Source organism: Anolis sagrei, chromosome 3, assembly GCF_037176765.1.
Source record: "Anolis sagrei isolate rAnoSag1 chromosome 3, rAnoSag1.mat, whole genome shotgun sequence".
Classification (NCBI taxonomy): domain Eukaryota; kingdom Metazoa; phylum Chordata; class Lepidosauria; order Squamata; family Dactyloidae; genus Anolis; species Anolis sagrei.
In genome coordinates, this window is record NC_090023.1 from 274,391,380 (window position 1) to 274,415,025 (window position 23,646).

General features: G+C 52.6%; 1 protein-coding gene across 1 annotated transcript in view; it reads left to right on the forward strand.

The window, feature by feature from the left end:
• The window catches only part of LOC132781577 (disks large homolog 1-like), an 80,299-nt gene that overhangs the window by 56,372 nt on the left and 281 nt on the right, over window positions 1-23,646 (forward strand). The window contains exons 5-12 of the mRNA XM_067466293.1: window positions 5,518-5,571; window positions 17,902-17,952; window positions 20,234-20,358; window positions 20,629-20,798; window positions 21,131-21,267; window positions 21,486-21,633; window positions 22,635-22,776; window positions 23,507-23,640. Of these exons, the coding sequence (XP_067322394.1) occupies window positions 5,518-5,571; window positions 17,902-17,952; window positions 20,234-20,358; window positions 20,629-20,798; window positions 21,131-21,267; window positions 21,486-21,633; window positions 22,635-22,776; window positions 23,507-23,640 (961 nt within the window). The remainder of the gene's footprint in view (window positions 1-5,517; window positions 5,572-17,901; window positions 17,953-20,233; window positions 20,359-20,628; window positions 20,799-21,130; window positions 21,268-21,485; window positions 21,634-22,634; window positions 22,777-23,506; window positions 23,641-23,646) is intronic.

Here is a 23,646-nt window from a genome sequence, read left to right on the forward strand (position 1 = left end):
GCCCTCCTTCCTTCTTCTCCGGCCCTTCGTCCGGCTCTCCCTCCCTCCCTCTCGGAGGGCCCCCTGCCCTGGCCCCCCATGAGTGCCACCACTGCTGCCGCCTTCCGCCCGCATGGCTGCTTCTGTGGGGCTCCGGAGGTGCACGGCTGCGAGGGCGGGGGGCCGTGGGGGGAGGGGGGACCCCTGTGCCCTAGGCCCTCTCCCCCAGCCAGGCCCCCCGCCCCTCTGCCCTTAGCCTTGAAGCACCCCCGAGGCCGCTTCCCCAACCTGCGTGACAGCGTCAAGAAGAGCCCCACCAAGAGCACGGCCAAGGCCCAGGCCGCAGGGAGGGGGGCACAGGTGAGCCGGGGAGGGGCCGGGGGGTGGTCACTGCCTCCTGCCAGTGGCCATGGGTGATCGCTCGCCCATGTACAAGGAAGGGGGCCGGGGGACTGGTCACTACCTCCTGCCAGTGGCCATGGGTGACCCCCCATGTACAAGGAAGGGGGCCGGGGGGCCGGTCACTGCCTCCTGCCAGTGGTCATGGGTGACCCCCCATGTACAAGGAAGGGGGCCGGGGGGCCGGTCACTGCCTCCTGCCAGTGGCCATGGGTGACCCCCCATGTACAAGGAAGGGGGCCGGGGGGCCGGTCACTGCCTCCTGCCAGTGGCCATGGGTGACCCCCCATGTACAAGGAAGGGGGCCGGGGGGCCGGTCACTACCTCCTGCCAGTGGCCATGGGTGACCCCCCCATGTACGAGGAAGGGGCTCAGAGTGGGGGGGGCTCCCCTCCTTCCTGCAGGTCCATTATGCCTGGGAGGGGAAGGGGAGGGGGCTGCTGCTGCTGCCCGTGGGAGCTTTAAATACCTGAGGCATTTGGCTGAGCAGATGGTGGCGGTTGGGGGGGGGGTCTGCGTGGGAGGGGTGCTTGGCGGCTGAGCTCAGCGCTGCGCTGCGTGGGGGGCGCAGATGGAGGCACCTCTCTGTATTGACTGCCTTCGTCCCCTGCTTGGAAAGTGGGTCGCATGCCGTCCTTGGCCAGCCGGCCACACAGGGGTGGGGGGGTGGGGTGGGACCTCCCTTTCCTCAGCCCTTTCTTTGTGGGGCGGGGATGATGGAAGCATTGGGGGAGATCAATTGCTGTTGTCCATGGCCAGCGGGAGCCTGCCCGTTGCTCTCATTGCGGCTGTAGTGTCAGGATGGTTGTGCCACGGGGAGCCGTGGCTTCTGTGGAGCTGGTGGGGAAACTATTTGGCCGCTCATTGGCCCATGGCCGGGCATTGCCGCCCCTCCCCATTTCCAGTGTGGGTTGCAAATAGAGCATGGGTGTCTTGCCAAGCTGAAGGATGGGCACCAAGTTGGACCAGCCCTCCAGAGGCCATCCAGCCCCCCCCCCTTCCACAACCAAAGCACCTCCAACAGATGCCCACCCAGCCTCGGTTTGCAAGCCTCCGAAAAAAGAGCTGATGTATTGTCGAAGGCTTTCATGGCTGGAATCACTGGGTTCTTGTGGGTTTTTTTGGGCTATAGGGCCATGTTCTAGAGGCATCCTCTCCTGACGTTTCGCCTGCATCTATGGCAAGCATCCTCAGAGGTAGTGAGGTCTGTTGGAAATAGGAAAATGGGTTTATATATCTGTGGAATGGCTGGGGTGGGGCAAAGAACTCTTGTCTGCTGGAGCTAGGTGGGAATGTTTCAACTGACCACCTTGATTAGCATATAATGGCTTGGCAGTGCCTAGAGCAAACTTTTGTTGAGAGGTGATTAGATGTCTGGGTTGTTGTAGGTTTTTTTCGAGCTATATGGCCATGTTGTAGAGGCATTCTCTCCTGACGTTTCGCCTGCATCTATGGCAAGCATCCTCAGAGGTAGTGAGGTGAGGTGACGTTTTGAGCTGACGTTTTGCCCTCATAGGCTTGTGCAAATTCGGAGGCTGATGTTGGGTGGCATGGAGGGCCAAAAGGAGGGAAGGATAGCCCCTCTCTACGTGGCGGAGGGAGGTCACCTACAGAGTCCGTCCTTCCGCCTGTCCATCCAAGAGACTGACCTTGGCATGTTCGGATGGAATCTCCTCTCTTGTAGTTTGAAGCCATTCCTCCATTGCGTCCTAGTCTCTCTCCAGGGAAGCAGAAAACAAGCTTGCTCCCTCCTCCTCCTCCCTGTGGCTTCCTCTCACATATTTATACATGGCTATCATCATATCTCCTCTCAGCCTTCTCTTCTTCAGGCTAAACATGCCCAGCTCCTTAAGCCGCTCCTCATAGGGCTTGTTCTCCAGACCCTTGATCATTTGAGTCGCCCTCCTCTGGACACATTCCAGCTTAGAGTCAATATCTCTCTTGAATTGTGGTGCCCAGAGTCCGTCCTTCCGCCTGTCCATCCGAGAGACTGACCTTGGCACGAGAGGCAAGGCTGGGCTTTGGCTGACCCAGGCTGCGGGAGGCCTGCTGGTGCTGCTGTCCCGGCCACACAGAGGAGTGCCTGGAATCCTATTTGGAACGAGAGTGGGATTTTAGGGGTGTATTTGGGGCGTGGTGGTGGCCTTCCTGTATGTTCTGCAAACCGCCTCCTGTGTGTGTGAAGTTTGCAGAGAGAGTAATTCCGTGGCTGTTGCCTGAGCGCCGGGCTTGGCGCTGTCCCTGTGGAAACGGGAGAGGCGTTTTGGGCGCTCGCGTGGCTGGCTCTAATTTTAGAAAGCAAGCCAACGAGGGCCTTGTGTAAGAGGCAGGGATGCGGGCGCGGCTCGCAGGGACGGCTCTCTCAGGGCTCTGGCCCCCCACCGGAAGAGAGGCGGGGTGTGTGTGTGTGCGTGCATGTGTGTGTGTGTGCTTGGCAAGACCGCCGTCTGTGCAGAAGGCCTTCGTCCCCTTGACCGGTGGGTCTGGTGCCTCTCAGCGTGTGGCTGTGCCCTTTGGTCCCGGACCAAGTCCCTCCAGCCCAGCCCCAGTTCTAGTGCGTGGGATTTCCAGTGCGCTGCAAGAGGTCTCCTGGGCAGAGCACAAGGGAGGGGTCTCTCTGGCTTTTGGAAATTATTATTATTATTATTAACTTTATTTGTACCCCGCTAGCATCTCCCGAAGGACTCGATGCGGCTTACACAGGCCAAGGCCTCAAAACACAATACAATAGAAAACATAACACAACAATAGCAAAGCAAATCAAACAATAAGCAAAATAACGACAATGGCAGTACATCAAGACATTATTAAAACTGGTTCGGCCGGCGCAATGGGGTACAAGGGTTAAAAGTGCTGAAATGGCAGGAGGCACGTAGGATTAAAAGTGCGGTGTGCAGCGACGATTAGTTATGCTAAGGTGCTACTAGGACTTGGGGTGGGGGTTCCTAGTCTGAGAAGGCACAACGGAACAGCCAAGTCTTTAAATTCCTTCTGAAAACAGCTAGAGTAGGGGCCTGTCGGAGATCTTTTGGAAGGGTGTTCCAAAGTCGGGGGGCCGCCACAGAAAAGGCCCTGTCCCGTGTCCCCACCAAGCGCGCTTGCGACGTGGGTGGGATCACGAGCAGGGCCTCTCCAGATGACCGGAGCGAGCGTGTGGGTTCGTAGATGGTGATGCGGTCACACAGGTAGGGTGGTCCCAAACCGTTCAGGGCTTTGTAGGTGAGCACCTGCACCTTGAATTGGGCTCGGAAAACAAATGGCAGCCAGTGGAGCTCCTTAAACAGAGGGGTAGACCTCTCTTGATAATGAGCCCCGGTTAGCATCCTGGCTGCTGCCCGCTGGACCAATTGAAGTTTCCGAGCCGTCTTCAAGGGCAGCCCCACGTAGAGCGCATTGCAGTAGTCCATTCTAGAGGTGACCAAGGTGTGGACCACCCCGGCCAGATCAGCCTTCGCGAGGTATGGTCGCAGTTGGCGCACAAGTCTCAGTTGCGCAAAGGCCATCCCGGATACCGCCGACACCTTTCAGGCTGTAGCCATGGCACTCACAGGCCCCAAAACACTGCTATCTCTGCTGAATGTTAGCAAGTGGTGCTGCCTGGTTTTGGGGGGCCCTGTTTGGCCTCAGGTCAGCGTTCCTCAACTTGGGGGTCGGGATCCCTGGAGAGGTCACCAGGGGGTGTCAGAGGGGTCACCACAGACCATCAGAAAACACAGTATTTGCTGTTGTTCATGGGCGTTCTGTGTGGGAAGTTTGGTCCAATTCTATCGTTGGTGGGGTTCAGCATGCTCTTTGATTGTAGGTGAACTATAAATCCCAGCAACTGCAACTCCCAAATGACAAGGTATATTTTCCCCAAACTCCACCAGTGTTTACATTTGGGAATATTGGGTATTTGTGCCAAGTTTGGTCCAGATCCATCATTGTTTGTGTCCACAGTGCTCTCTGGATGTTGGTGAACTAGAACTCCAAAACTCAAGGTCAATGCCCACCAAACCCTTCCAGTATTTTCTCTTGGTCAGGGGAGTTCTGTGTTCCAAGTTTGGTTCAATTCCATCATTGGTGGAGTTCAGAATGCTCTTATATTGTAGGTTAACTATAAATCCCAACAACTACAAATCCCAGATGACAAAATCAATTCACACACACAAACACCCCCAACCCCACCAGTGTTCAAATTTGGACATAATGGGTATTTGTCCCAAATGTGGTCCAGTGAATGAAAATACATCCTGCATCTCAGATATTTACATTACAAATCATAACAAGCGCAAAATTACAGTTACGAAGTAGCAACAAAAATAATTTATATGGTTGGGGGTCACCACAACAGGAAGAACTGTATCAAGGGGTCGCGGCATCAGGAAGGTTGAGAAACACTGCCTCAGGTGCTTGCCTTGAAGGGGGAGGAAAGAGGGCCCCACCCTCCTGGGAGGCTGGCCCCTTCTTGCCCCTTCTTGCTTGGGTCTGGATGCATGGTTCAGCAGCCTCACTGTGTGGCCAGGAGTCCCATTGGCCAACCTGGAGCAAGCCACACTCTCTCAGCCTCAGAGGAAGGCAGTGGGGACAAACCTTGCCAAGGTCCATTTTGGGGTTGCGGTAACTTGAAGGCAATGTGTAGTCGAAGGCTTTTGTGGCCAGAATCACTGGGTTGCTGTAAGTTTTTTGGCCTTCCTGACCACATTCCAGAAGCATTCTCTCCTGATGGTTCACCTGCATTTATGGCAGGAGGCATCCTCAGAGGCTAGGAGGTCTCACAACCTTGCCATAGATGCAGGCGAAATGTCAGGAGAGAATTCTTCTGGGACATGGCCAGGCAGCCCTGGAAACACACAGCAACCCAGTCTGAAGGCACACAGGAGCCCCCACTTTCACCTTGGGTTCACCTTTGTTGCCTTGGGTGCCGTGTCCTCGTCTTCAGAGCGGCAACCAATCTGCATTCCCCGCTCCTCAGCGTGTGGTCCTTCCAGGTATGGAAGTCTGGTGGTCACATCCTCAGCTTCCGCAAAGCCAAACTGACCGAGATCCCAAAGCCACTTGGCGTCCACACGTTTGACCATTTGTTTTGCCTCCGTGTTGTTCAGCGTCCAGCGCTGGTCAGTTTCCTCTAACGTGGACCTTTGTGTTTTTCGTTTCAAGGCCAACCCCCCTCCGCTCCTCGTGAACGCAGACTCTTCGGAGACACCGACTTACGTAAGTTCCTCGTGGCGCATTTGTGTGATGCTTATATGTATTGCTTTGAAATTAAAGGCAGGCTGCGATGGGGGGAAAGGGGGGGGGGTCAGGAAGGCAAATGGGAGTGGGTTTTCCTCTGCTTGGAAGCAGCTTTGCTCTGGCCTCCCCAGCGCTCTGCTTGATAGAAAAGGACAGAGGGGGGGATCCCAAAGCGATGCCATGGGAGTGCCACTACCTCCCTTCCTTCCCTATGGAAATGGGGTTTGGGGTGGGGGGTCCATGCCCTCCAGGAGAAAGGTGGAGGATGCTCTGGGATTATTTATTTATCGTGTCAGGAGCGAACCAAACTGTTGTATTGCATTTTTAACAAACAAAGAAACAAAGCACAAAGTTCGCAAACTTGGTAGTTGGTTAAATGTCCTTTGAGCAGTATCTGGCCCCTTGGAGTGCCTCTGGTGTTGCCACAAGAAGGTCCTGCATTGTGCACGTGGCAGTGCTCAGGTTGCATTGCAGCAGGTGGTCTGGGGTTGGCTCTTCTCCACACTCGCATGTTGTGGTCTCCACTTGGTTGCCCCATTTCTGAAGGTTGGCTCTGCATCTCGTGCCAGAGCGCAGTCTGTTCAGCGCCTTCCAAGTCGCCCAGTCTTCTGTGTGCCCAGGGGGGAGTCTCTCATTGGGTATCAGCCATGGGTTGAAGTGCTGGGTTTGAGCCTGCCACTTTTGGACTCTCGCTTGCTGAGGTGTTCCAGCGAGTGTCTCTGTAGATCTTAGAAAACTATTTCTTGATTTAAGTTGTTGACGTGCTGGCTGATACCCAAACAGGGGATGAGCTGGAGATGTCTCTGCCTTGGTCCTTTCACTATTACGCTCTGGGCTGGCGTAAAGGGAAAGGAATGGACCTGAGAGAGAGGCCCCTCTTCTATCTCTCTACCCCTGGGAGCCAGAGTGATAAGTGGGAGGCTGTTGTGCTGGGGACACGTCATGAGAAGCGATGGTTCACAAAGAGACAAGGCAGCCCTGTCCGGGGAAGGTGAGGGATGTCAGGATTATTTGGTTTTGCATGTGTGTTTTTCAATGTGTTTCTATGTAATTCAAGATGGATTAAGATGGGTTTCAAGATGGATTCTATTCTGCTCTATTGTGTATAAGAAAACACTGTGCTGAGGCAGAGAAAATGTCACCTTAACAGAAATGCGATAACGTGTTCTCTGGCTAGGAAGAAAAGGGAGGATCTGGTCTCAGCCAGAAGTCAGATAAGCAGATGTTCAGAAACTATTGTTTGTGCCTAGTAGTTCCTGTCTGTTGCTTGCTGTGAATAGACGTGCATAGATGTACTTAGTAAACTTAGTTTTCTGTTGTAACTGAAACCTTGCAGAGTCCTTTTTGAACACAGTGTCTGCGACTAAAATGATAAAAGGTCTGGAGAACAAGCCCTATGAGGAGCGGCTTAAGGAGTGGGCATGTTTAGCCTGAAGAAGAGAAGGCTGAGAGGAGGTATGATGAGAGCCATGTATAAATATGTGAGAGGAAGCCACAGGGAGGAGGAGGGAGCAAGCTTGTTCTCTGCTTCCCTGGAGACTAGGACACAAGGGAACAATGGAGATTCCACCTGAACATGAAGAACTTCTTGACTGTGAGAGCCGTTCAGCAGTGGAACTCTCTGCCCCGGAGGGAGTGTGGTGGAGGCTCCTTCTTTGGAAGCTTTGAAGCAGAGGCTGGATGGCCATCTGTCAGGGGTGATTTGAATGCAATATTCCTGCTTCTTGGCAGAATGGGGTTGGACTGGATGAAGGCCCAGGAGGTCTCTTCCAACTCTAGGATTCTATGAGGCTGGATGGCCATTTGTCGGGGGTGCTTTGAATGCAATATTCCTGCTTCTTGGCAGAATGGGGTTGGACTGGATGGCCCATGAGGTCTCTTCCATCTCTTTGATTCTATGATTCTATGATTCTGCTGATCTAGCAATCCTTCCGCTGGCAAAGCTTTAATACTCTAGCAAGGGAGAGGCTCCACAAAGGAGGCTTCACGAAAGCAGCGTTCTGAGGGTCTTGGAGTCTTTGTGGGGAACAAGCTGAACATGGGCCAAGAGGGTGAGGCAGCAGCTGAAAAAGCCAATGGGATTCTGGGCTGCATCAGAAGGAGCCGAGTGTCCAGATGGAGGGAAGAAGTCCAGGTGACCCTCTCTTCTGCTTTGGCCAGGCCTTCCTTACCTGGAGTCACACTCTGCCCCATTCTGGGCAAAGCAATCTCAAAGAGAGACTTGACTCTTAAGCGGGAAGGGGTCCAGAGGGAGAGGGAGGCTCACAGGACCAAAGGTCTGGAGACCATTTATTTATTTATTTATTTTATTTACTATCCTTGTATACCGCCGTTTCTCAGCCTAATTGGCGACTCAACGCGGTTTACAACAAAATATACAGTGCACAGTATACAATTAAAACCATAAAAAACATAATACACAATATTACACGAAATCACAATCCAATACATCTCCTAACTAAAATCGTGGTCCAATTGCATCATCCATATTACCAATCCGTAATCAACACATTCATTGCACCGAATTAGCCAAATGCCTGCTTGAACATCCAAGTTTTTAGTCTTCTTCGAAATACCATCAGCGAGGAGGCTGATCTTACCTCCATGGGAAGGGCGTTCCAGAGCCGAGGGGCCACCACAGAAAAGGCCCTGTCTCTCGTCCCCGCCAGCCGCACCTGTGAAGCAGGCGGGATAGAGAGCAGGGCCTCCCCAGAAGATCTGAGGGTCCTGGTGGGCTGATAGGCCGAGATACGTTTGGATAGGTAGGTTGGGCCAGAACCGTTTAGGGCTTTAAAGGCCAACGCCAGCACTTTGAATTCAGCCCGGTAGCAAATCGGCAGCCAGTGGAGCTGGTGCAGCAGAGGAGTTGTGCGCTCCCTGCGCTCCGCTCCTGTTAAAATCATGGCTGCCGAGCGTTGGACTAGTTGGAGCTTCCGAGCTGTCTTCAAGGGCAACCCCACGTAGAGAGCGTTGCAGTAGTCAAGGCGGGATGTAACCAGAGCATGGACTACCGTGGCCAAGTCAGACTTCCCAAGGTACGGGCGCAGTTGGCGCACAAGTTTTAACTGTGCGAATGCTCCCCTGGTCACCGCCGAAACCTGGGGTTCCAGGCTCAGCGATGAGTCCAGGGTCACTCCCAAACTGCGAACCTGTGTCTTCAGGGGGAGTGCGACCCCCATCCAGCACAGGCTGTAACCCTATGCCCTGTTCGGCCTTTCGACTGACCAGGAGTACCTCTGTCTTGACCATGAAGAATCCCTCTGAGGAGCACCTGAAGGAACGGGGTCTGTTTAGCCCTCAGGATGCCTTGAATGCCATTTTCCTGCTTCTTGGCGGAATGAGGTTGGGAGGGGTGGCCCACCAGCTCTCTTCTGACTCTAGGATTCTACAAGAAGGTTGAGAGGAGCCCTGTATAAATATGTGGAAGGTAGGCCTGGTCAATCCATGGTTCTAAATGGTTCTAAAGTCCTTACAAAACTAAAGTTCTGGTGGTGAAAATTTCAGAACTCTAACAAAATTCTCAAAATTTCATTATATATGGCAGTTCCTAATTGGTTCTGTCATAAAAAATCTCCAATAATAAAATAATAATTAAATTTTGAAAGTTTTGTTAGAGTTCTGAAATTTTCACCACCTGAACTTGAGTTTTGTAAGTACTTTAGAACCATGGCTTGGCCAGGCCTAGTGAAAGGATGCCATAAGGAGGGGACTTGTTTCCTGCTACCCTGGAAACTGGGACTCAATGGAGCCATGGGTTCAAATTACAGGAAAGGAAATTCTACAAAAACATTAGGGAAAACTTTCTGAATCATAGAATCCTAGAATCAAAGAGTTGGAAGAGACCTCCTGGGCCATCATCCAGTACAACCCCATTCTGCCAAGAAGCAGGAATATTGCATTCAAATCACCCCTGACAGATGGCCATCCAGCCTCTGCTTAAAAGCTTCCAAAGAAGGAGCCTCCACCACACTCCCTCCGGGGCAGAGAGTTCCACTGCTGAACGGCTCTCACAGTCAGGAAGTTCTTCCTCGTGTTCAGATGGAATCTCCTCTCTTGTAGTTTGAAGCCATTGTCCCATTGCGTCCTAGTCTCTCTCCAAGGAAGCAGAAAGGAAGCTTGCTCCCTCCTCCTCCCTGTGACTTCCTCTCACATATTTACACATGGCTATCATGTCTCCTCTCAGCCTTCTCTTCTTCAGGCTAAACATGCCCAGCTCCTTTAGCCGCTCCTCATTGGGCTTGTTCTCCAGATCCTTTATCATTCTAGTCGCCCTCCTCTGGACACATTCCAGCTTGTCAATATCTCCCTTCAATTGTGGGGCCCAGAATTGGACACAATATTCCAGGTGTGGTCTAACCATTCAAGCTAAACATGCCCAGCTCTTTAAGCCACTCCTCATAGGACTTGTTCTCCAGACCCTTGATCATTTGAGCCGCTCTCCTCTGGACACATTCCAGCTTGTCAATATCTCTCTTGAATTGTGGTGCCCAGAATTGGACACAATGTGATTCCAGATGTGGTCTAACCAAAGCGGAATAGAGCATGGGGAGCATTACTTCCTTAGATCTAGACACTATGCTCCTCTTGATGCAGGCCAAAATCCCATTGGCTTTTTTTTGCCTCCACATCACATTCCTGGCTCATGTTTAACTTGCTGTCCACGAGGACTCCAAGATCTTTTTCACACGTACTGCTCTCGAGCCAGGCTTCATCGTCCCCCATTCTGTCTCTTTGCATTTCGGTTTTCCTGCCAAAGTGGAGTCTCTTGCATTTGTCACTGACTTCAAGAGCTGTTCAGCAGTGGAACTCTCTGCCCTGGAGTGTAATGGAAGTTTCTTCCTTTGAGGCTTTTAAACAAAAAGCTGGATGGCCATCTGTCGGGGGTGCTTTGATGGTGCTTTTCCTGCAAGACGGAGTTGGACTAGATGACCCACATGGTCTCTTCCAACTACTTTTTAAACTTTTAATTACATTTGGCCCAGCCATAGATTTTAAATGTGCACTGTACTTTGTTTAATGTGTGTTCTATTTGCGTAGGAGATTTATTTTCATTGCCTTGTATTGTGTCTGTTATGGCTTGTATTGATGTATTGCGGGCTCGGCCTCATGTAAGCCGCACTGAGTCCCATGGGGAGATGGTAACAGGGTATAAATAAAGGATTATTATTATTGTATTGTCGAAGGCTTTCATGGCCAGAATCACTGGGTTGTTGTAGGTTTTTCCAGGCTATATGGCCATGTTCTGGAGGCAGTTTTTCTCCTGACGTTTCGCCTGCATCTATGGCAAGCATCCTCAGAGGTAGTGAGGTCTGTTGGAACTAGGAAAAAGGGTTTATATATCTGTGGAATGACCAGGGTGGGACAAAGGACTTCTGTCTGCTGGGGCTAGGTGTGAATCTTTGAACTGATCACCTTGATTAGCATTGGATGGCCTGGCAGTGCCTGGGGCAATCTTTTGTTGAGAGGTGATTAGATGTCCTTGTTTGTTTCCTCTCTGTTGTTTTGCAGTTTTAATACTGGTATCCAGATTTTGTTCATTTTCATGGTTTCCTCCTTTCTCTTGAAATTCCCCACCTGCCTCTTGTGTATTTCAGTGTCTTCTCTGTGTCGTCTGACATGGTGGTTGTTGGTGTGGTCCAGCATTTCTGTGTTCTCAAATAACATGTTGTGTCCAGGTGGGTTCCTCAGGTGCTCTGCTATGGCTGACTTCTCTGGTTGACGTAGTCTGCAGTGCCTTCCATGTTCCTTGATTCGTGGTTGGGCAATGCTGCTGCTTCGTTTGGTGGTCCCTATGTAGACTTCTTGTCCACAGCTGCATGGTACACAATGGTAGACTCCTGCAGAAGTGAGAGGATCCCTCTTGTCCTTTGCTGAACGGAGCATTGGTTGGATTTTCTTGGTGGGTCTGTAAGTGGTTTGTATGTTGTGTTTGTATGTTGTTGTTGTTGTTGTTGTTGTTGTTGTTGTTATTTCTTGGTGGTTCTGTAAGTGGTTTGTATGTTGTGTTTGTATGTTGTTGTTGTTGTTGTTGTTATTTCTTGGTGGTTCTGTAAGTGGTTTGTATGTTGTGTTTGTATGTTGTTGTTGTTGTTGTTGTTGTTGTTGTTGTTGTTGTTATTATTATGGAGGGTTCCCTTGTGGTAGACGGGGCTGGGCTGGAGGGTCTCTGGGGTCTCTCCCACCTCCAATCAAGGACCCCAGGAAGCCGCCGTGGCCGCCCTGAGCCTGAGCGTGGCCGTGGAGCTAAATCGAGGGACTGGGCAGCGGTTCAAAATGACAACAAACATTTCCGGAGGGAGGAGATGCCTGAGCGAGGGAAGGAAGGCCGATGGCTGTGTTGTCGGGTGTCAGGTTCGCCCAGTGCAGCTGCCAAAGGGCTCCAGTCCACTTTGGGGTCAGCGGGGACTCAGGCCACCGTTAATTGGAACTGAGGGTTTTGCATCAGCGCCTGGCCAGAGAGAGAGAGAGAGGTGGGCTTGTTTCAAGAAATTTGTCCAGGTGAAGCAGAAACACAGGCTTCCCAGCCCCTCGCTGGGCAGGAAGGGCCACTTTGGCTGGGGTGGAATCGACTCCTTGGGTTTCCCAGGAGTTCCAGGAAGAGGCGCAGCCCTTATACGGGTGCCTCCATTTACATATTTCATATATTTCCTATATTTCTATCCCATCCTTCTACCCACACAGGGGACTCAGCGCGGCCTCACATCAGCATCAGAGGATGCAACAGCATAAAGACCATAAAATCACAAATCACAATAAAATCATTTTAAAACATGGTACAGCATCATCCGTAAAATTTAACAATAAATTAATATTTACTTCATTTTTTGTTGACCGCCGTTCTCAGCCCTAGGGCGACTCACGGCGGTGTACAACATGTAAAAACAGTCTACAATAGGCAAACACACAAAATATCAACATAACTATCAATGTATAGCAATAATATAATTACACTAAATCATCCGCGTCGTCTCATCATAGAATCGTAAACCAATCTCATAATCCTTGTTCCGTTCCGATCGTCATTGCCAATTGTTGTAGCACTTGGTACTTAGTTAAACGCCTTCTCAAATAACCATGTCTTTAGTCTCTTGCGGAATGACATAAGGGAGGGCGCCTGTCTGATGTCTACAGGGAGGGTGTTCCACAGCCGGGGGGCCACCACCGAGAAGGCCCTGTCCCTCGTCCCCGCCAGTCGTGCCTGTGAGGCAGGCGGGATCGAGAGCAGGGCCTCCCCGGATGATCTCAAGGCCCTCGTGGGCTCATAGGCCGAGATGCAGTCAGAAAGGTATTTTGGGCCGGAACCGTTTAGGGCTTTGTAGGCCGACACCAGCACCTTGAATTGGGCCCGGTAGCATATTGGCAGCCAGTGGAGCTGGAACAACAGGGGCGTTGTATGCTCCCTGCGTCCCGCTCCTGTTAGTAACATGGCTGCCGCGCGCTGGACTAGCTGGAGCTTCCGGGCCGTCTTCAAGGGCAGCCCCACGTAGAGAGCGTTGCAGTCGTCAAGGCGGGATGTGACTAGAGCGTGTACCACCGTGGCCAAGTCAGACTTCCCAAGGTAATAGATTAACATGCCAGTAAAACCAAGCCGAGCCAGGAGAATCCATGTTGCCAAATCCAAATTTCCTTTTCCTATTGCTGCTGGCCTCTAATCGAAGGCCTGTCCCCAGAGCCAGGTCTTCTGTTGTCTTCTAAAGGACAGGAGGGAGGTGGACAACCTGATGTCCTTAGGGAGGGAGTTCCACAGGCGGGGGGCCACTGCTGAGAAGGTCCTGTCTCTCGTCCCGACCAACTACGTTTGCGAGAGTGGTGGGATCAAGAGCAGGGCCTCTCCTGACGATCTTAAACTTCGTGATGGTTCATAGCAGGAGATACGTTCGGACAGCTAATCTGTCCGAACGGACAGGTAATCTGTCCGAGCAAACCACTGACCACCTGCTGCAATGCAACCTGAGCCCTGCCACACTCACCATGGAGGACCTCCTTGTGGCCACACCAGAGGCACTCCAAGGGGCCAGACACTGGTCAATGGACATTTAATCAACGACCAAGTTTGCAAACTTTGGTTTTGTTTTTTTATCTGTTTGTTTGTTTTGTTTTGTTCTGTTAGAAATGTAATACAATGGTCTGGTTGCTGATGACACGATAAATAAATAAATCTGGACCAGAACCGTTCAGGACTTTAAATTGCAAATAATGTGCTCAGACGCAGAACTCAGTCTATTTCCGTGTTGTCAAAGGGCTAAGGGAGAGTTCTGGTGTGATTTTTGGAAAGCAAGCAATCTGTTGCAGAGTTCTGTGTTGGGAGATTTTCAGGTGAGGCTGTGTGTCGTGGCTCCTCAGGTGTGAGCAGGCATTTGTGGTGAACTTTGTTGAGGGATGAGCTCAGTACCAATCGCTGCCTTCTCCTTTCTGCATCTCTTGGTATTTATTCCTCTCCCCTCCCTCCACTCCCCCCCCCCCACCCCAAAACACGTGAATCCAATTCCTTAAATAAGTCCGGAAGTATCAGAAAGCTGAACTAAGCCCTTGGCCCAGAAGGGGCCCTCTTGGCTCTGGACGGACATCGTTTGACCTGTTTTTGTGCCCAGCACCTGGTCAAGTTTGACAGTGGTCTTCCCTCCAACGCCCCCCCCCCCCCACCTAGCCCCATGATTTCCAGCAAAGCAACCCCTTGGAAAGAGCATGACTGCTGGTGCCCCACTGAGAAGCCCCATGCCCCTGGCTAAGAGAAGCCTGGTGTGAGTGGCTCACCTCTTGCTTGTGGGGCAGCAGCTGCCAGGACAAGCCAGCCCCCCCCCCCCTTGCTCAGAGGTCACCTGAGGGAAAGGAGCCACGTCCCTGGCAGCCCCCCCCCCCAGTCCACGTTGCACAGGCAGAGCGGCTTCAGAGGCTGCAGTTGCAAAGAGAAAGTGGGTCTCCTCCCCCCCCATTGCCCCCCACGCATGCCATCTGGAGCCTGACTAGGGAGAAGCGGGCGGGCGGGAGGTGTTGGGGACGAGGAGGAGGAGGAGGGGGAGCGCCAAGAGCGTCAGAGATGTGTGGGGCGCCCATGGGAAGCAGTCCCCCCCCCCCCCCAAGAATACAAGCAAGGAAATCAGCCTGGCATTGCAGAGTGTGAAGCCAGTGCCAACTCTGAGACACCCCCCCCCCCCCGGTCAGCCTTTTCCTCTGGGCCATAAGCCCCTCCCAGAAAGGGGGGGCAAAAGGGAGGGGGCTGCCTTGTTCCAGACTGTCTCCCAGAGCACTGCCCTCCCTTGTTGATCCAGTCCCAGCAGGGAATGAATGCAGGGTTGGGAGAGTTTATTTATTTATTTATTTTGGGTACTTCTACCCTGCCCTTCTCAACCCCCTAAGGGGGGGCTCAGGGCGGTTGGGAGGGAGAGGGGGCCTATTTGCCCACAGGCCCCTTGCCCAGGGAACGTGCCCCCAAAGTCCTGCCCTTGTGGCTCAAGCATACCAGCTCAGCCAGGCTCAAGAGGTACAGGAAGCCAAAGGGAAGCCCCCTTGCCTGGGCCCACTTTGTGCCCCTCTTTCTGCAAGAGGGAGCGAGAGGGGGAGAAGCTACCCCTTCTTGTGGGGCACTTCCTCCTCCTCCTGTTTTGAAGGCCCACCTTGCCCCCCCCCCCCATGTACATCCATTGAGCAACGCGCCATCCCCATTATTCATGCTCCACCCTCCCCCAAACTACAAGATCTAAAAAGCTACTAGCAAAATCCCCCAAGTAAGAAAAGGGGTCTTTTGGAAAGGCAGGTCGACCCTCGGATTCAGAGAAGCCATTGCAAGTAGGCGACCAAGGAAACGATGAAGAGCCTCCCCTTGCAGGGCATCCCGTTCCCCTTGGAGGCAGAAGGCCTCCCCCAGGAGAGGAGGGAGTGCCCCCCCCCCCGGGAGGGACACGGGGGACCAATGGGGCAAGAGCAGCAGGGGGGCCGGCCAGGTCAGCCTGGAAGGCGAAATCCCTCAGACCTGTTCTGGCCTGGGTGTCAGTGGGGGCAGCACGGGTCTCACCTGTCAGTTGACACATCTTCCAGGTGGGGCGGGGCCCTCGGGTTCTGCGACTGGCCGCCTTTGCCCCAGGCGGAAGAGCCCCCCAGGGAGGGGCAGCGGAGGGAGAGCGGCCCTTGCTGGGGAAGCCCAAGCACCCCTGCCCAGCCCCTCTTCCTCCTCACAATTCATTTTAGGGGACATGGCAGGAGAGCCCGCTTGCTCGGTTCTTTGTTCCTTCTGATGGTTCTGCTCTATTGACATCCACCAAGTTTACCCTCAAGAATTGTGCAGTCAGGGGGGCCACAAGAAAAGCACCAAAAAGATCTTTTGAGGAAATGCATGATTTGGCGTTCTTTCTTTCCCCTGCGGCAGGCTAGATGGCCGGCCCCCTCCCTGTCCAGGGACGACCTGGCTACGGTGGTCCAGGCCACGGTCATCTCCAGACTGGACTACTGTAACGCCCTCTACATTCATAGAATCAAAGAATCATAGAATCAAAGAGTTGGAAGAGACCTCACGGGCCATCCAGTCCAACCCCATTCTGCCAAGAAGCAGGAATATTGCATTCAAAGCACCCCTGACAGATGGCCATCCAGCCTCATAGAATCCTAGAGTGGGAAGAGACCCGATGGGCCATCATCCAGTCCAACCCCATTCTGCCAAGATGCAGGAATATTGCATTCAAATCACCCCTGACAGATGGCCATCCAGCCTCATAGAATCAAAGAGTTGGAAGAGACCTCCTGGGCCATCATCCAGTCCAACCCCATTCTGCCAAGAAGCAGGAATAGTGCATTCAAAGCACCCCTGACAGATGGCCATCCAGCCTCATAGAATCAAAGAGTTGGAAGAGACCTCCTGGGCCATCATCCAGTCCAACCCCATCCTGCCAAGAAGCAGGAATATTGCATTCAAAGCACCCCTGACAGATGGCCAACCAGCCTCTGTTTCAAAGCTTCCAAAGAAGGAGCCTCCACCACACTCCCTCCGGGGCAGAGAGTTCCACTGCTGAACAGCTCCCACAGTCAGGAAGTTCTTCCTCATGTTCAGGTGGAATCTCCTCTCTTGCGGTTTGAAGCCATTGTTCCCTTGCGTCCTAGTCTCCAAGGAAGCAGAAAACAAGCTTGCTCCCTCCTCCTCCCTCTGGCTTCCTCTCACATATTTATACATGGCTATCATATCTCCTCTCAGCCTTCTCTTCTTCAGGCTAAACATGCCCAGCTCTTTAAGCTGCTCCTCATAGGGTTGTTCTCCAGACCCTTGATCGCCCTCCTCTGGACACATTCCAGCTTAGAGTCAATATCTCTCTTGAATTGTGGTGCCCAGAACTGGACACAATATTCCAGGTGTGGTCTAACCAAAACAGAATAGAGGGGTAGCATTACTTCCTTAGATCTAGACACTAGGCTCCTATTGATGCCTGAGGCCAAAATCCCATTGGCTTTTTTTGCCGCCACATCACATTCCTGGCTCATGTTTAACTTGTTGTCCACGAGGACTCCAGGATCTTTTTCACACGTACTGCTCTCGAGCCAGGCCTCATCGTCCCCCATTCTGTATCTTTGCATTTCGTTTTTCCTGCCAAAGTGGAGTATCTTGCATTTGTCACTGTTGAACTTCATTTTGTTAGTTTTGGCCCTTCATCTCTCTAATCTGTCAAGATCGTTTTGAAACATTGGTCTTCCTCTGTCGGTGATCCGGAAGCTCAAGTTGGTACAAAATGCAGCTGCTCAGCTTCTTGCGGGAATTCCGATGAGATGCCACATCACCCCAATCTTCCTGCAGCTGCATTGGTTGCCAATTGAGCACCGGATCACTTTCAAAGGGATGGGACTCACCTTGAAGGCCTTGCATGGTCTGGGGCCGATGTACCTGAGGGACCGCCTCACCCCCTCCCAACCCCAGAGATACCTCCGTTCTGAGGACCAAGATCTATTGGAAATTCCCGTGTCAAGACCTTGCGTCTAACAGCAACCAGGCGCAGAGCCTTCACAGCAGTGGCGCCATCACTCTGGAACACTCTGCCACTTGAAGTCCGTGCCTTGCGGGACTTATCAGCTTTCTGCAGGGCATGGAAGACATACCTGTTTCGACAGGCCTTTGATCTTTGATATTGCTGTTTTTAAATTGTTTTAAATTGTTTTTAAATTGTGTTAGATTTTAACCTGTTCTTGTAAGCTGCTCCGAGCCCCAGGGGAGTGGCGGAATATAAGTTCGAATTATAAATAAATAAAAATTTGGGGGGGGGGGTCTCTGTGCCCCTTGGTGCCATGTTTGTGTTCTTTGCCCACTCACTCTGTGCGTTTCTTGCTCCTTAGGTGAATGGCACGGATGCAGACTATGAGTATGACGAGATCACTCTGGAGCGGGTGAGTGAGTGGCCACACACATCCTTTGGGAACTGGGCTGGGAGCTAGTCTGGGGGTGGGCCTTCCCTTTGCCAGCCTGCCTGATGGGCCAGCCCCCCCCTCCCCAGATGCACCCCTCCCTCCCATTCTGGCCATCTTTGGGGAGGGATCACCAAAGGGAGGGGCGCTCCAGAGTGCCTTGACTGAGGAGGCCAGAGGCTTCCCCCCCCCCCCCCTCAAAAAATATCAAGGGCTATTCTGCAGCCCGTGGGGAAGAGTTGGTTGGAGTGAAACCTTTGCATGCTCAGCATTATTATTTTTTTAATTTAATTAATACATTTGGCCCAGCCATAGGTTTTTAAGCGTTGTCGTACTATTGTTAATGTTTACTGCTTGTTTGTTGTTTATGAGTTTCATTTTATTGTTTTGTATTGCTGTTATTGTTGTTTTGGCTGATGTCTTGTGGGCTCGGCCTCATGTAAGCCGCACCGAGTCCCTTGGGGAGGTGGGAGTGGGGTACAAATAAGGTGTTATTATTATTATATTATTATTATTATATTATTATTTCCCAGTGTCTTGTTTGTTGAATGCCTTGGGTCAGAGTATCAATTGAATAACTAAAGCCAAGCCATGAGAAGTTCCCCTGGAAAGCAGCGCAGCCAACCCCCCCCCCCCCCAAAGGCAAAAAAGGGGGCAGGCCGTGGCATATCTCCTGGGGCAGGTCTCTTTGGAATCCCCATAGCCTTTGGGAGGAAAATGGCATTCCCAACCATTTGGAAATCATACCCTTTTGTAGAAGGATGACCTCCCAGAAAAGCCCTTTGAGTGAATCTTTTCTCCGAAGGGATACGTCCACACGTACTTATGCAAGGCAATGTGGCTTTCATTTGTTGATCACTTAGTTGTCTCTGATCTGCTAGGAACAGAGATTGTGCCAATGCACCAAATATAGCAGTTCTTCAAAGGTGTTTTTTTTCAGTGCCCAAAAATATCTCCTCTCCCATATTTATTTTTATTTTTCGTGCCAGGAGCGACTTGGGAGAAGCTGCAAGTCGCTTCTGGTGTGAGAGCATTGGGGACAGCCGGGTGATGGATGATTGACCATCTCTGTGTGAGGCTCCTCTCATGTCTCTGCATGGGAAGCTGGAGCTGACAGAGGGAGCTCTCCCCGGATTTGAACCTCCAATCTGTTGGTCTTTTTCGTGCCAGGAGCGACTTGAGAAGCTGCAAGTCGCTTCTGGTGTGAGAGCATTGGGGACAGCCGGGTGATGGACGATTGACCATCCCTGTGCGAGGCTCCTCTCATGTCTCTGCATGGGAAGCTGGAGCTGACAGAGGGAGCTCTCCCCGGATTTGAACCTCCAATCTGTTGGTCTTTTTCGTGCCAGGAGCGACTTGAGAAGCTGCAAGTCGCTTCTGGTGTGAGAGCATTGGGGACAGCCGGGTGATGGATGATTGACCATCTCTGTGTGAGGCTCCTCTCATGTCTCTGCATGGGAAGCTGGAGCTGACAGAGGGAGCTCTCCCCGGATTTGAACCTCCAATCTGTTGGTCTTTTTCGTGCCAGGAGCGACTTGAGAAGCTGCAAGTCGCTTCTGGTGTGAGAGCATTGGGGACAGCCGGGTGATGGATGATTGACCATCTCTGTGTGAGGCTCCTCTCATGTCTCTGCATGGGAAGCTGGAGCTGACAGAGGGAACTCTCCCCAGATTCGAACCTCCAATCTGTTGGTTTTGCAAGGGTTTAACTCATTGCGCCACCTGGGGCTCCCTTAAAACCTCTTGTTTCTATATTATTCTCTCAAGAGACAAAAATAAAGTAGATTTTGCCAAAAGTGACATATCTGGTTTACTCACAACCTTCATGTATTCAGCGTACAAGGACATAACTTGTCCATCCAGTTACAAATAAGATGTGAAGTGGAAAAGCACAGGGCATCTTTCTAACAGTCAACAGCAGCATGCGTTGGCTCTTAACAGTCCAAAGGCACCCGATGGAGTCTGAGCAGTCCCAGATCTGATTGTGTGTTCTGCGGCCCCTCCACAACCTCAGGAAACATAGACTAAAGGGAAAGCTGCATACCAAAACATAGAGACACAATACAAACAGAATCCTATACAAACGAGTCACTAGAGTGGAGGCTTGAAGAAGAAGGTTGCCATGTCCCACTCCAAGAGGCAGAAGGCCTTTGGGTGATTCCCCACAGAGCCTCCTGAGTGGCGGTGCTGTGGAGGACCTGTGGGAGGGAGCGCTGCCTGCCCCACAGAGGAGTCACCCCTCAGGGCTTTTCTGCTCTTCCCAGGGCAATTCGGGGCTGGGCTTCAGCATCGCAGGCGGGACGGACAACCCTCACATTGAGGACGACTCCAGCATCTTCATCACCAAGATCATCCCTGGAGGGGCGGCCGCTCAGGATGGTCGGCTGCGGTACGTGGGGGGCCGAAACGCCTCTCCTGCCCTTGTTTTGGCAGCTGCTTCTGTATTGCCTCCTGGTCCTGGCTTTGGCCCTGAGGGCCCCTGGTCTGGGGTGGGGGTGGAAGTGGCCCTTGCCCTCTCTGGGAGCCCCCCCAATGCTCCTGAATCCCAGGACAGCCTTGCTCAGATGGGGTGGGGGAGGCAAGGACAAGGATGGAGGAAGCGGTCGCTGTCACCAGGCTGGGAGCGCGATCCTGACGGGCTTTGGTCTGTGGGCCGCAGGGTGAGCGACTGCATCTTGCGCGTCAACGAGGTGGACGTCCGGGACGTGACGCACAGCAAAGCCGTGGAGGCCCTGAAGGAGGCCGGCTCCATGGTGCGCCTGCACATCAAGCGGCGGAAGCAAGTCACGGAGAAGATCGTGGAGATCAAGCTGGTCAAGGGCCCCAAAGGTGGGTGGGCAGGCAAGGAGGGCGCCTGGGGGGCCCAGGGCAGAACGGCCTTCCTCGGAGGAAAACTTGCTTTCTCCCTCAGGGGATCGCACCCCCACCCCACCCCGCACCCCAGCCATACCGTGCTGAGTTCCGTACTCTGCCACCAGTGCCCTTTCCCTGCAGTCCATGCCTGGTCCTTGCCCCCAAAACCCTCCACCAGGTGCCACTCTGTCCATTGGTCTGCTTTCCGGGCCCTTGCCTCCTCAGTTGCCCCTGATGGAGCCCCACCAGGCCAGTTGGGGAAGGGGCTGCTGATGACCGTCCCCCTCCCCCCCCCCCCCCCCATACAGGCCTCGGGTTCAGCATTGCCGGCGGGGTCGGGAACCAGCACATTCCTGGAGACAACAGCATCTACGTCACCAAAATCATCGAAGGTGGTGCAGCGCACAAGGACGGCAGGCTCCAGATCGGAGACAAGCTCATGGCCGTGAGTAGGCTGCCCCTCTGCCCTTGGCCCTTCCTTCCTTCCTTTTTGGGGAGGGGGAGAGAACCCACCCTGGCTGGTGTGGCATCCACCTTGGTTGGGGCCCCTCGGTCCTTCACATGTGGCTCCTCTTGGGGTGGCACCATTGTCCTCCTGGGCTTCAGCAAAGACCAATCTCCTTCCTTCCTTCCTTCCTTCCTTCCTTCCTTCCTTCCTTCCAGGTGAACACAGTCTGCTTGGAGGAAGTGACCCACGAAGAGGCCGTGACGGCCCTCAAGAACACCTCCGACCTGGTCTACCTGAAGGTCGCCAAGCCCACCAGCATGTTCATGAACGACAGCTACGCCCAGCCCGCGGACCTCGCCAACTGTGAGTCCGCCCCCTTCGCCCCTCCTGAGACACCCCCACCCCATGGCCTGGCCAAGAATAGGACCGTGGGTCCCCGTCTGCTTGGCGACGCCCAGCCAGGGAAGGGGCGGGGGCAAAGGTGGCCGGGGAGGGAGGGGCAAAGGGGAAGGGCGCAGCCGGTGGGAGGTGGAGCCTGGAGGGGGGGGGCTGAGGGGCTGTCCACCAAAGCCAAGGCACACTGAGAGGCACGCGTTGCATCTCTCGAGGGCTCCGTCCTGTGAGCGAATGCCAATGCCGCCTTCCCTTAATGCCGGGATGTTATTCTCGATGATCTATGATGTGCTTATTAAGGATTATGTGGCAGAGAGATTAATGCGCTCAGGCTGCCTTTTGCACATAGCATGATGCCTCCTACTTACTCGAGCAACAGCTTGAACTGTAGGACAACCTGAAAGTCATTTGTCGTCAATATGGGGGGGGGGGGCGCCCCTCAGAAATGTGAAATGTGGGGGCCATGTTCTCCAGGAGCCCCTTGTCAGAGATTGACGATGCCTAGCGGAAGGAATGCTAGATCAAACAGACACTGAGTTGCCAATAAGGACTCTGCAAGCTTTGAGTTACAAAAGAAAACTAAGTTTTACTAAGCACACACAGCAAACACATCTTACTTCAGCGAGCGACATTCAGGAAGAGAACTAGTCAAGACCGAAATCCAAAACCCTTCTTCACATCTGCTTATCTTCTCTTGCTTGAAGCTGGCAACTCCCTTCAGTTTCTCACCAGAACAAAGCTTATCTTACTTTCTCAAGTTCACTTCATCACAGCCTCAACCCTAAACATTTCTGCACAGCATTTTCCATTCATAGGGGCATCCTTATTTGCAATACATAGAAGCACATTGAAAACACATACATAACTCAATAAATCCTGACACCCCTTCCTCTTTGCAAGGGGCATCAGCCAAGGTGTAATAACTCCCCCTGCACCCCCTTCTCCCTCCTCCTCTTCCTCCTCCTCCGCAGCGTACTGCCAGCCCATGGACAACAACCACGTTGGGCCCCCCTCGGGCTTCCTGGGCCAGACCCCTCCGCCAGCGCCCTCGCCCTCGCCCGGGAGGTACTCTCCGACCCCCAAGGGCATGCTGGGAGACGACGAGGTCACCAGGTAGGGAGGAGCCAGCCCCACCGAGGGAGGGAATTGGGGGGGGGGCGGGAATGGGGGGACGCAGCCAGCCTGGGGGTTTATTTATTTATTTACGGCATTTATATGCCGCCCTTCTCACCCCGAAGGGGACTCAGAGCAGCTTACAATATATATTTTCATACAATATATTATATTATGAGCATAGTACAATATCAATATATATTACTATATTGCACTATACCATTATATTGTAATATTAGTAATATTACATGTAATGTAAATTTATAATTATAATATTGAATTATTGTTACTAGTATTATATTGTATTACATTATAATATTATAAATATCATATGTATATACAATATACTATATTATATTATTAGTAAAGACAATTTGTGTGCCGCCAGGGAAGAAGGAGGCGGTGCAGCTGGGCCCGGGCCCCACAGCCCACTTGGGGCCAGTCATGGCTCCCAGTTCCGATCTTCCCTCACTTGCAAACCAAATGGTTTGCTCTTTGATGATCTTGCTTGTTGTTTATGTTTTGGGGGGGGGGGGGTTTGCTATAACATGTTGGCCCCATGTAAACCGCTCCAAGTCCCCATTGGGAAGATGGTGGCGGGATATAAATAAAGATTATTATTATTATTATTATTATTAGCTGTTGGGCCATGGCCTTGAGTTCCTGCTCTCGGTCCCTGAGTATGTCCTCTCTCCTCTTTCTACCTGTGGCCCTCCTTCCACACCTGCAGGGAGCCTCGGCGGCTGGTGCTCCAGAGGGGCTCCACGGGGCTCGGCTTCAACATTGTGGGCGGCGAGGACGGGGAGGGGATCTTCGTCTCCTTCATCCTGGCCGGGGGACCTGCAGACCTGAGCGGGGAGCTCCGCAAGG